This window comes from Mesoplodon bidens (assembly GCF_964165515.1).
Source record: "Mesoplodon bidens genome assembly, chromosome: 2".
In the NCBI taxonomy this organism is placed as follows: domain Eukaryota; kingdom Metazoa; phylum Chordata; class Mammalia; order Artiodactyla; family Ziphiidae; genus Mesoplodon; species Mesoplodon bidens.
This window is the reverse complement of record NC_138177.1, coordinates 34,404,277-34,417,606: the sequence shown is the minus strand read 5'-3', so window position 1 is coordinate 34,417,606 and position 13,330 is coordinate 34,404,277. Positions and strand designations below refer to the sequence as shown.

The window sequence follows — 13,330 nt, the reverse complement described above, 5'->3', positions numbered from 1 at the left end:
TCTTGTTTAATGTGTCATTTAAAGCTTGTGTTTCCTTGTTTATTTTCATTTTGGATGATCTGTCCATTGGTGAAAGTGGAGTGTTAAAGTCCCCCATGATGACTGTTTTACTGTCTATTTCCCCTTTTATGGCTGTTAGCATTTGCCTTATGTATTGAGGTGCTCCTATATTGGGTGCATAAATATTTATAATTGTTATATCTTCTTCTTGGATTGATCCCTTGATCAATCCAAGATTGATCATTACGTAGTGTCCTTCTTTGTCTCTTGGAATAGTCTTTATTTTAATGTCTATTTTTTGATATTAGAATTGGCACTCCATCTTCTTTTGATTTCCATTTGCATGGAATATCTTTTTCCATCCCCTCACTTTCAGTCTTATGTGTCTGTAGGTCTGAAGTGGGTCTCTTGTAGACAGCATATATACAGGTCGTGCTTTTGTATCCATTCAGCCAGTCTATGTCTTTTGGTTGGAGCATTTAATCCATTTACATTTAAGGTAGTTATCGATTATATATGTTCCTATTACCATTTTCTTAACTGTTTTGGGTTCGTTATTGTAGGTCTTTTCCTTCTCTTCTGTTTCCTGCATAGAAAAGTTCCTTTAGCATTTGTTGTAAAGCTTGTTTGGTGGTACTGAATTCTCTTAGCTTTTGCTTGTCTGGAAAGGTTTTGGTTTCTCTGTCGAATCTGAATGAGTTCCTTGCTGAGTAGAGTAATCTTTGTTGTAGGTTTTTCCCTTTCATCACTTTAAATATGTCCTACCATTCCCGTCTGGCTTGCAGATTTTCTGCTGAAAGATCAGCTGTTAACCTTATGGGGATTCCCTTGTATGCTATTTGTTGCTTTCTCTTGCTGCTTTTAATATTTTTTCTTTGTATTTTATTTTTGATAGTTTGATTAATATGTGTCTTGGCATGTTTCTCCTTGAATTAATCCTGTATGGGACTCTGTGCTTTCAGGACTTGATTAACTATTTCCTTTCCCATATTAAGGAAGTTTTCAACTATAATCTCTTCAAATATTTTCTCAGTCCCTTTCTTTTTCTCTTCTTCTGGGACCCCTATAATTCGAATGTTGGTTCGTTTAATGTTGTCCCAGAAGTCTCTGAGACTGTCCTCAATTCTTTTCATTCTTTTTCTCTTTATTCTGCTCTGTGGTAATTTCCACTATTTTATATTTCAGGTCACTTATCCGTTCTTCTGCCTCAGTTATTAGCTATTGATTCCTTCTAGTGAATTTTTAATTTCATTTATTGTGTTGTTCATCATTGTTTGTTTGCTCTTTAGTTCTTCCAGGTCCTTCTTAAATGTTTCTTGTATTTTCTCCATTCCATTTCCAAGATTTTGGATCATCTTTAGTATCATTACTCTGAATTCTTTTTCAGATAGACTGCCTATTTCCTCTTCATTTGTTTGGTCTGGTGGGTTTTTACTTTGATCCTTCATCTGCTGTGTATTTCTCTATTTTCTCATTTTGCTTAACTTACTGCATTTGGGGGGGTCTCCTTTTCTTAGGGTGCATGTTTGTAGTTCCCGTTGTCTTTGGTGTCTGCCCGCAGTGGGTAAGGTTGGTTCAGTGGGTTGTGTAAGCTTCCTGGTGGAGGGGACTCGTGCCTGTGCTCTGGTGGATGAGGCTGGACCTTGTCTTTCTGGCGCAGAACTACATCTAGTGGTGTGTTTTGGGGTGTCTGTGAACTTAGTATGATTTTAGGCAGCCTCTCTGCTAATGGGTGGGATTGTAGTCCTGTCTTGCTAGTTATTTGGCATGCAGTGTCCAGCACTGGAGCTTGCTGGTCGTTGAGTGGAGCTGGGTTTTAGCCTTGAGACGGAGATCTCCGGGAAATATGGGGCTGGGAGGTCTCCAGTGTTTCAATGTCCTGAACTCAGCACTCCCACCTCAGAGGCTCAGGCCTGAAACCCGGCTGGAGCACCAAGACCCTGTCAGCCACACAGCAACAAAGGATGGAGGAGTGTTTTTGTGTGGTCTGCTAGCCTTCTACTACTCCCTGATTTTCCAATCCACTCAGGATGCAGATTCCTGTTTTCATGTTGTATTGATTTTCTATTGCCATTGTTCTTTCAATGTCTCCTCAGCTATCCAGGGCTCAGCCACCTCACTCTCCTCAGCTGTGGCCCCTGGGGACTCAGAACTGCATGTGGCCCAGCCTCCCACAGGGTTGGGGGCAGGGCGGGGGTGGAGCCCCACCCTGGGCCTGGCATCGGGGACAGGTGAACACCACTAGCCCTGCTCGAGCTATGGAAGAAGAACCTGCAATCTGGAGAAGAAGAACTGGCATTCAGGCTGGACCACTCTGAAGCCAAGGCCACGTGGCACTTCCTCCTCATTAGATACTCCCAGTACCACATGGATGCCTCCCTCACTCCGGGCTTTCTAACGCCTCCCATACCATGGGAGAAAAGTCATTTGATTAACGAAAACTGAAGATGTTATCACTGAGGCCTTGGAGACTTATGATGTACTCCTTTCCTTGTTTCTGGATGACGGTGGTGCTTCAAACACCCACAACCTCACACTACAGAGTATAAATGGGAAAGATATTTTCTACAATTGATTTATCAATTCAGCATTTATTGAGCATCTATTCAGTGTCAGGTACTGTTCTGGGCACTAAAGATTCAATGCTTACTAGGACATATTTTAAGAAAGGAGATCTTTCAATGCATCACACACAAAGGTGATTATTTATTCCACCTACTTATAAACGTATAAACCTATCTTTGGGACACCCCAATTTCAGGGCATTTAGGTCATATCCTAGGATAATTTTTTCCAAAGTTTCAATATCCAAGAGTGTTCATTATGTTTGAAACCCCAAGGCACCTAAAATTACCCCATTTGCTGAATATTATCATCTGACAAATAATCTACAGTAGCAACCAGTGGGTAATTCCAAGGAACAGTCCTCATCCTGTTCACGTCCTGTAGCCTGTCTCATTAATGATGCTCTAAGTCCTCATATGGACATGGTGTGCTCCAGTTTACATGTCCTGTTTATTCCTTGTCTTGGGGAAGAATCACTCCACTCTGGCATAGTGAAGAGGGGACAGAGTGGAGAGGAACAAAATTGCTTTGCTCTAGCCCAACTATTCAGTGATTTGTTGCACCAGAGTGTGCTTCCCTTTACCTGCTGTGGATTCTTCTACCTCTCCCATGCTGGCTCCTACACCCATACTCCACAGAAACAATTGGGCTGAGATTAACAGAGACTTCCCACTTGCCAAATCAATGTCTATTTCTCACCCGCATTGTGCATGAATGTGTCACAATTGATGTAACACCCTAATCTCAATGTCAACTGTTTGGTTAGGAGGAAGTCAAGCTTTGTTCGGGTGGGGGGATCCCCTATAAAAGTTCTAGGTGAGGGAAGGATATCTCCCCTCAGAGCTCATGTCTGCTGCTTTTGTCTTCCCCTTCCCGCCTCATGCAGCTATTGCTTTGCTTTCTGCCAGATGCCTGCCACATCTGCATCACCCCTGTGGTAGCTGTTCTCCAGTCCATCTGGCCCTATGACACCCACAGACCCTCATCAGGCACTACCCGTCTCCCCCAAACTGCCAACAATCACTTATTCTTTCCTTCTGTGACTTATAAGGAGCCTCCCTTTGTTTCTTATAAGCTGCTTTACCATTGCAGGCAATTGGACACCTAAAAACACATTTTTTTCCCCCTAGAAAGCCAACCTCTTTCTAGGGCACTGAAAATCTCTAGGATGGAGATGAAGTAGGTGGGAAGCTAAGGGCCCAACCAGCAATAGCAGCCATGGTATTTGGAACTTCTATTGCTGCTGCTGCTACTACTACTAATGGAGCTAATATTTATTGAAGCCCTACTATGTGCCAGGTAGTCTTCCTCATGCTTGTTATTCCCATTTTCTATATGAGGTGACTTGCTCAAGATACATTTCTTCCTATCTTTCGGAAGCCATAGCCCACTCTATCACTCTAAGATATTTTTTTTCCTCCGAGGGTCACATTATCTGGACTCCTTGGAAGATCCCATATGTCTAAAGCCCCATTGTGAGCCAGGTTCAAGTTCCCTCCCACAAAGTTCTTGGGTCCCATGCATTGAGGCATGTTGCTTATGATCTGATAAGGGTCTCTGAATGTTCCTCGGCAGTACAGACAATCCCCAGAACAATTAAGGAAGATGGCTGGTCCAGAACACTCTGAAGTGCCTAACTTCTGTGCCAGAGAGTGACCGACTGTCCTCTCTAACCTGGCCAAGATGCCCTTGTACGTATTTCATCACTCTGAAGCAGTCATATTTGTGGGCCACAAGGGACTTTCTCAAACCCCTCTCTCCTTTGTTGTCTGGTACACGCCTGAATCCTGCTCCTCCTTCTGCTTTTGTGGAAGTGCCTTTCATGGTCAAATTTGTAGAGATCCCAAATTCAACACCTCCAAAACCAAACTGCCTCCCCCTTTGCTCCTGCTTTTTCTGTATTTTCTACCTTGGCACCATCATCCACTCAGTCAAACAGAACTCTTTTTTTCCCCATCCACTTATTTATGTGAACAAAGCTTCTCAGTACTTAGAGCTATAAAAGGGAAAAAAAGCAATATAAATGATGCTAAATCCTGTCTTATTATAGAAATAATTACTCTTCATCCACTGACACAAGAACTAATCTGGGAGAGAAAAGCCACTCTTGGCTCATTAAATATGTATTTTCCACTTTGTTTACTAGTCATTAATCAACATTTAAAAATATTGTCTTGATCAATTTTGGACAAGGAATCATTTCAAAAGCTAACTCAACTGAGAACAAATTTTTAACATGTTATAACTTATGATCAATATCAATGTTAATATACTGCTTGTGATATTGTATTACAGGTTTGCAAGGAAAATGGGTAAAGGGTATGTGGAATCTCTTTGTACTATTTCTTACAACTATATGTGAATATTCAATGATCTCAAAATAAAAACTTTAATTAAAAATATCACAAAATGTTTATGTTTTTATTCAAAATATGTTTTTAGCAGAGAAATAGGTGACTAACTAAAAACTATGAAAAAAGTATATTTATATGTTACATTAGTATAAAGTTCTATAGGAGCAATGAAATGGAAACACAAATTCAAAGAGAAAAAAGGAGCAATGAATAATTTCTCAACGTTAAAAAAGTGCATGGCCATGAATTTTTTTAATATATGATGGTGATTATCAAATTATTATGTTACCAAAGATACATTTAGAAGAGTAGATTTAAAATGTATTTTTAAATGTCAATAATTTAAAATAATATGCCAGAAATTATATTCTTTGCTATAATTTAAACTTATGGTTAAATTTTTGGGTGTTACTTTTAAAATTGATTAAGGGGTACAGAGTTTTTCAAAAGTCTTTTAGGAGGTACAAGAGAGCAAGAATAAGTTTGAAGAGCTCTGCTCTAGCCATTCCAAGGACACTCCACTTCTAAGCAAGTCTAGGTTTTTAACAGTCTAAACCTTGGCATTTACCATTTCTTTCACTATGGAATGCCCTCTCATTGTCTGCCAAGCAAACTCCTGCTCATCTTTCAACTCTCCCCTCAAGCTTCAGCCTCTCTGGGAACTCTTCCCTTCTTCCCTGATGTTTTCAGCACAATCAGGCACTTTCTCATCATGTTCCTACTTGACCTCCTGTGTGGCAGCATTGTGTAGTATTATAAGTGTGTATTTGCAAGTCTGTATCCCAGTTGTGCTGTGCAAACCTTTATGGTGGACTCCTTTTAATTATGCTATCTCTAATATTGCCATGAAATAGATTCAACAGTTTTTCTTTGAATGAATGAATAAATAATTATGAGTACGATATTAATGGTTTATAAAAGGTCTGGTTTACCACTAATTTACGTCTTCTGCCTTTGAAGATATGTTTTCAGTTTAAGTACTGTATACTAAGGTTAAAGATATTCAAACAACTGAGCTCAAGGGGATCTCATTTATTCATTTACTTTACTTATAAAAAATTCTGCCCTGCATTACCACAACATTAAAAGTACAAAATCATGCTAAAGGCCAGAAATGGTGTTGATGGACCACAGATTACCTTGGTCTTTCCTCATAGTGACTTAAGCCATTTGTAGTCAGAAATTGGATTCAGTCTTAAAACTAGCGTACTTATCTGCCAGGTCACTCAGCTGACCCTCAAAATACAAGGTCTTGAATGTTGACACAGATAATCTTGAGTCTTGAAAAGACTCTGTTTAGATAATCCTAAATGTCTTCCTCTATCATGTTATGCCAGCTGTCTGTACTACTCTACACCCGATTTAGGTTAATATGATTCCTTTGTTCAATCACAGTTATGACTGAACAAGAAAAAATAAATAATAACGTGAGAAGTTTCATATTGAGTCAGATTTTCAGCTAGTCTTCTACTCCTTAAATGCACATTAAGAAACATGTTGTAGGGGAACTAATTATTCCTACAAGGTTTAAGAATAAAATATAAATATCCCTAGCTTCTTTTGCAATTCATTATGAGTCAGCGACTTGAGATAATTTAAATATTTCTTGAAACTATTTAAATTTAATACCTTCACTCATTTATTCAGTCATCCCTTCAATCAGTGAGTATTCAAGGAGCACCTGCTATATGTGAAGTGTTCTGTTCACGCAAAGAGGCCACGGACCTTATTTAGATTTCACCAGTTTTTGCATGCAGGCTTGTGAATATATGTGTATGTGTGCACGTGCAAGTGTGTGTTTGTGTGTAGTTCTATGCAATTTTATCACATGTATGTATACCTTTGTGTAACTACCATGAAGATTTCTCCTTTATTATCCTTTAAGTCACTCCACACACATACCCCTCTCCCCACCACCCCTCACCCCATTCCTAACTCCTAGAAACCACTAATTTGTTTTCTATCTGTTGGATTTTTTCTTTTAATTTTGAGAATACCACATAAAATTTTGAGGATACTACACTAAATCATAAGCGTGCAACTTGTGAGATTTTTTTCTCACTCCGCATAATACCCTTGACATCCACCTAAGTTGTTGCATGTATTAATACTTTGTTTCTTTTTATTGCTGTGTAATATTCTATTGTGCAGATGTGTCACAGTTTGCTTAAGCAGTTAGCACCAAAGAACACTTTATCATTTCCAGTTTGGAGCTATTACAAATAAAGCTGGGTTTCAAGGAGACATGTTTTCATTTCTCTGGGATAAATGTCCAACAGTCCAACTGCTGGGTCATATGGTAAGTGTATGTTTAATTTTATAAGAAACTGATAAAGTGTTCTCCAGAGTGGCTGTGCCATTTTACTTTCCCATCAGCAATATATGCAATATCCAGTTTCTCCGCATCCTCATCAGCATTTTGTATTGTTACTATTTTTTTTAGCTCTACTAATAAGTATAGTGATACCTCATTGTGGCTTTAATTTGCTTTTCCCTAATGGTTAATGATATTGAATATCTTTTCATGTGCTTATTTTCCATCTATATACTCTCTTTGGTAAAATGTCTGTGTTTTTGTCTGTTTTCTAACTGGAATATTTGTTTGTTTGTTTTACTATTGTTTTGAAAGTTCTTAATATATTCTAGATATAAATCCTTTGTGAGATGTGTGGTTTGCAAATACTTTCTCTAAGACTGCCATTTCCTTGTTCATCTTAACAGAGTGTTTCTCAGAGAAAAAGTTTTAATTTTGATTAAGTCCAATTTATCAGTTTTCATTTTTATGGACTATGCTTTGGGTGTCATATATAAGCACTCTTCGCCTAGTCTTGCCCTGAAGATCTTCTCTTATGTTTTCTTTTTATATAGTTTTATTTTTTATACTTAAGTCTATGATCTATTTTGAGTTAATTCTTGTATAATATAAGGTGTGTATAAGCTATCTAAAATTAATAAATTAGTATTTTTTCCAGATACTGGTGTAGAAGGGGCCTTAAATTATATAATTTTATTTACTTCTTGTCTTTCGTGCCATTGTCATCATATTTTAACTCAAATATATTTTAAGCCAAAAAGACATTGTTATTACCTTTAATATTTTTATCCTTTCTAGTGTGGTTCATTTCTTTTTGCATGCCTCTGTTTTCTTTTGGAGTCATTTTCTTTCTGTTTGGATAACTTTCTTCAGTATTTATTTTACTGCTGGTTTTAAATTATCTCAGTTTTTGTCTGAAAATATGTTTAATTTTTCTTCATTTTAAAAGATTTTTGTTGAACATAGTATTATAAATTGGCAATAATTCTCTTTTAGCATTTTTAAAACAATATCAATCTATTGTCTTCTGACTTCCATAGTTTCTGTTGAAAGGTCAGCCTGTCAATCTTATTATTGCTCCTTTTAAAGTAACGTAACTTTTTTCTCTGGCTACTTTAGAGGTTTTCCAGCACTTTGGTTATAATGAATCTAGTTGTGATTTTCTTTCTATTTATCCTCCTTGGGGTTTGTGAAACATTTTGAATCTGTGGTTTAATATTTTTTGTCACCCTGAAAAATTCTCAGCAGCTATCTCTTTGATATTATTTCTGCCCCAAAATCCTTCTCCTCTTCTTCTAGAATTCCAATTTATGTTAGGAATTTTTCATCAGATCTCAAATGTCCCAAGTTGTTTTCTATATTTTTCCATCATTTTTTCTGAGCTTCAACATGTATGTTTTCTACAGTTTTCTAGTTCACTAAACCTTTCTCCTGCTCATAAACCAATCTATTAATTTCTTAATTTCAGTTACTGTATTTTTGTCCTAAAATTTCCATTTGATTCATTAATATAGATTCTAGTTTTCTAAAGACACTCTTCACCTTTTTATCTATTTTTGAGCATATAAATCACAATTATCTTAAGCCAATATTCAATAACTCCAATATACGGATAATCTGTGGGTCTGCATTTATTTAGTGATTATTTGTTTCTTTAGTTTAGTTTATCATCATTTGGTCTTATCTCTGGCATAACTGGTAATTTTTTTTTTTTTTTTTTTTTACTGATTTCTGGCCACTGTGCATGAAAACTTGTAGAAGCTTTTGATGATACTGTCTTCCTCCAGAGCATATTTAATTTTCTTTTGTTAGGCAGTTAAGTATAGGCAGATGACCTTCCTCCAAACAGGGATTTAAGAGTGTTTCAGGCTGAATTTTAGGCTTTGTGTAAGCTAGGCTATTCATATTTTCCCTCACACATAGGGTATCTCAAAGCCGCTCCTCGATAGGACCTCAACTTCATTTTTTTGTTCCCTCCACTATGAGATTCCTGAAATCACTGTTCAGCTTTTTAATCTGTTAGCAGTTATTTTATACTTGTTTTATGGCCACTGGCCCTGAGCATGCATAGTTTAGTAATTAGAAAAATCTTCAAATTATGAGCAGACTATCAGTCTCATTTTTTTCATGATTTCTATCTCTCTGGGAGCTTGGTCCCTCCAGTCTGGATGCCTTAGAAGGCCTGACCTTTAATTTTTGTCTCCTCAGTAGTGAGAAGCAAGCTTTAGGCTGCTTCTCCCTGCTCTGCCTCTATTACTTTCACTGAGATTTTGGTAATTTCCCTAAAGGAGAAAAAATCTGAGTTATATGTAGAGCTCACTTCAATGCATTTTTCTCCTCACTGGGATTGGGTCCCTCAAATCCTCGTTGTCTTGGCTGATGCCCGATGTCTTCAAATAGTTAATTTTTTGGGTGGGGGTATTTTATCCACTTTTATAGTTAAATGAATCTTGTCAATGGCCTAGTGCCAACAAAGTTAGAAAAATAATCAGGGCTCTGCTCCCAGTCCAATAATTCTTATCAAGAGGCCAAGATTTGTCTCCATAATGGCCAGGAAGAGTATTTTTTTTAGGTTTTTTGAACAAGTAGATTCAGTACCCAATGATAGACCTAGGATTCCTAGAAACAATTGCTGGGTAAACCTAGCTGTCATATATACCGAAAAGTTAACCTTTGGTGAATCAGGTATGAACCAATTTGGAGGTAATTTCTTACAGTGTTACATGCTCCTCTGCTAGTATTGTTTTTCATGAGGATAATTCAAGATACTCAAACTCACTGCTAAATGAATTATTGGAATATAACCTTCTAGCCCACTTGTTGATACTTTGAAGACTAGAATGACTCACATTAGCTTTCATCTGGAAAGCTCCACTCATCTCACAAATTTCTGACTTCTAATATACTGAGAACTGAAAATACAAGATTTAGTGATAAAAGGACTGCAGAGCCTTAAAACTGTATCAGATACTATAGAGCCAATGAAATCCAGCATACTAACAAAGCATTCAGTTTGAATCACCACAGGTTTAACTTTTCATTGTCTCCTCCTTTGCTTGAGATATATACCTCTTCTGGATGTTGACCTGATTCACTACAAGGATTTTTATGTTCTGGTTTCCTCTTGAACAGCCACAACATTTTTTCACCTATTGCTAACCTACTGCTCACCATTTTCCTTCCTCAATCCTTTGGACACTTGCTCATATTTTATTTGATTATCATTTCAATATTCTGGACTCCACTTCATAATGACCCCATCATACATAGGTTTGACATATACAGTATTATGTGATGTTTATTCAGTTTCTCTCTGCTTTGTATTTGACTACTAAGAAGATTAATTTTGCATAATCTCTTTTAAGTCACTCATAAAATGGTTTCTGGTCTCTTTCAAGCATTCTCTTTCCAATGTGAAAAATTCCTCTCAATTATGGTAATTCAGTTTTAAAGTAAGTTTTGGTAGAATCCTACTCAAGACTCTTTGAAAGTATATACAAATTATATTGAATAATTTTACTCTTCATTCACATAAACTGATTTAATGATTCTATTGATTGGTCAGTAATATTTCCTTTCTAATAATGATAAGATATTGTAATAAAAGGAATTATCTTTCTTAAGCATGCAGTAGTTCCACTCAGTATTAAGGTGTCACCTTTTTCCTAGGTAAGCAGACAAGCTCCCCACCTGTTTTAATTTCCCAGAATCTCCTCAGGATTCCAATCCATGCAAGAAGCACAGCAATCTTCTGGCTGTTTACTGCAAACCAGGTTTCACAGTCTAGCCACCTTCTCGCTAGTTTCCCCCTTGAGGCTCTCCAAGACATAAAATGGATCTTATTCCATGTCAGCAATTTATTAACGTCTAGATTATAGATTCGGTCTAGGACATTCTGAGTTTTTGCCACTGTTTGCTCTAATACATCTTACCTGTCTGCGCTGAAACATTTTGAGAGATTCTCCCAAAAGCTATTCTCAGCCCAAAGCAGCTAATTCATTAAGTAAATTTATTTTTCTCTGTTTTTTCCCAAAATGCACTTTCATGGACTCCCTTCCAATCTCATTTTTCCTACTATAGTTGGTCTTCACTTTACTTACCCAGGTGACTGATGGCTTCCTTGTCCCAAGGCCAGGTGGCAGCACCTGCAAGGTCTTCCCGCACTGAGCTGGCAAAGTAGACGTTGAGGAAGTGAGTGCTGTTGAGCTGCAGTGCCTCTTTCAGCTCCTTCACACTCATGTACGCCCTGGAGAGCACGTAAGAGGAGGAAATGTCACACCAAAGGATCAGTCCATAGAGAACAGTAGAACCAGACCTAATCAGACTCTGACTCTCCCAACCAGCATTGCTTTTTAGAGGAGAGGAGCAGAGAGGGTAAGACCAGGTGTTATGAAGCTCTCAAAAATGCACTAATACACATTTAGGATATTTATTCCAAGATAAATAATATCCTACCTTTTTAGCACCGCAATATTTATATGGATAGTCAGTATTTGACGTCATACTCAGTTCTCCACTCTACACCCAGATTATTTCTTCAAGATAAATCCAATAATACCCTTAACTCTATGCCCTGAGAATTACCTCCACTCCCACCCCAGCCCACAGTGAAGAAGGCCTTTCAACTCTCAGTCCCTGGTTCTTTCCATCACACTGCATGATCATTATTATGATAAGAAGACCGACTGAATCTCTATTTCAGCATATGCTTGCTTCAGGCATATTTTTAAAGGTAAATAGTGGCCAGAAAATATAAAGTAAAACAGGAAAAAAAAAGATGAGTTATAGGTAGGAGAGGATATCATAAGCTACTGCAAAGAATGCTAATTTTATATATATTTCTCTTTCTAGTACCTTAATCTAGACTCTCTAACCCTACTCTGACTACCTTATGATACTCACCAAGTATCTCTATTGGTGGTCTTCAAAGCACTAGGTAATATTATGTTTGAACTTATTCACAGACTTAAAGGTCTATTAAAGACACATGCCCTGGGCTTCCCTGATGGCGCAGTGGTTGAGAGTCCGCCTGCCGATGCAGGGGACGCGGGTTCGTGCTCTGGTCTGGGAAGATCCCACATGCCGTGGAGCGGCTGGGACCGTGAGCCATGGCCGCTGAGCCTGTGCGTCCGGAGCCTGTGCTCCGCAACGGGAGAGGCCACAGCAGTGAGAGGCCCGCAGACCGCAAAAAAACAAACAAACAAACAACAACAACAAAAAAAACATGCCCCATGGCCCATAAAAAAGGGAAACAAGCATTTGATCTTTTTTTAAGCTTACAGTCAAAGACCTTCATCTTCCTGGCATCAGTGAAACTTAAAACTTTACTATGGGCAAACAGAGCCTCATCATACTCAATGAAGAGCTATTTTAAGAAAGAACAACTAAACCAGAACCCAGTGGACCCTTGGATTCACTGGATGCTTCCTATAGTGGTCATGGGAATGCCACTCCAAAGATAGGAATGATCCTATCACAGCTTCAACTGTGCAGACAGCTCTCTCAACACAGTTGAAATTTCCTTTATAGATTCACGCTTTACTCTTGCTATTCTGGTAGACAAGCTGCAGACACTGAAATCTCTCAACCCAGAAGCTCAGGCTAGAAGAGCATGACCCTTCTTCTTCTGTTCACTCTGCCTCCCAACTACACTGTTGATGCCATCTATTTAATCCACATGTAGGATATACTGGCAAGGAGTACTCAAGAAATAGAGATCCCAAAGGAGACTGTGTTTATGTTCTTTGGCACAGAACCAAAAAGGGGAATAAAAGTAAAGAAACACAAAAAGATTTTGCTTTAGAACCAAAAATGCTTGAGAGAATGGGGATTTTAAAATATTCTTTCTTATTGACTTATAATATCTTGGAAAAGTAATTCTCATCCCCAATAAATCATCCAAATTTCATGAAGTGGTGTCAGATGTGATCAGAGGGATATTCCTTCTGATACTTTCCTGGAGTGTTTTTTGAACTGTAGCCTGGACATTAGTCACATTCCCTTTCCTTTTCTCCTTTACTAAAAATAATTACAATTTCCTGTATTGATAAATTGATGGTTTGGAGTTATGATGACATCAAGTAACTCTTCAACATGG

The 13,330-nt window shown here is 37.9% G+C and overlaps 1 protein-coding gene across 1 annotated transcript in view; it reads right to left on the bottom strand.

Moving 5' to 3' along the window:
- PAPPA2 (pappalysin 2) overlaps positions 1-13,330 on the bottom strand; it is a gene marked incomplete at both ends in the record, with an annotated part of 293,108 nt that overhangs the window by 180,586 nt on the left and 99,192 nt on the right. The window contains one exon of the mRNA XM_081225317.1: positions 11,334-11,479. Coding sequence (XP_081081443.1) covers positions 11,334-11,479 — 146 coding nt within the window. The remainder of the gene's footprint in view (positions 1-11,333; positions 11,480-13,330) is intronic.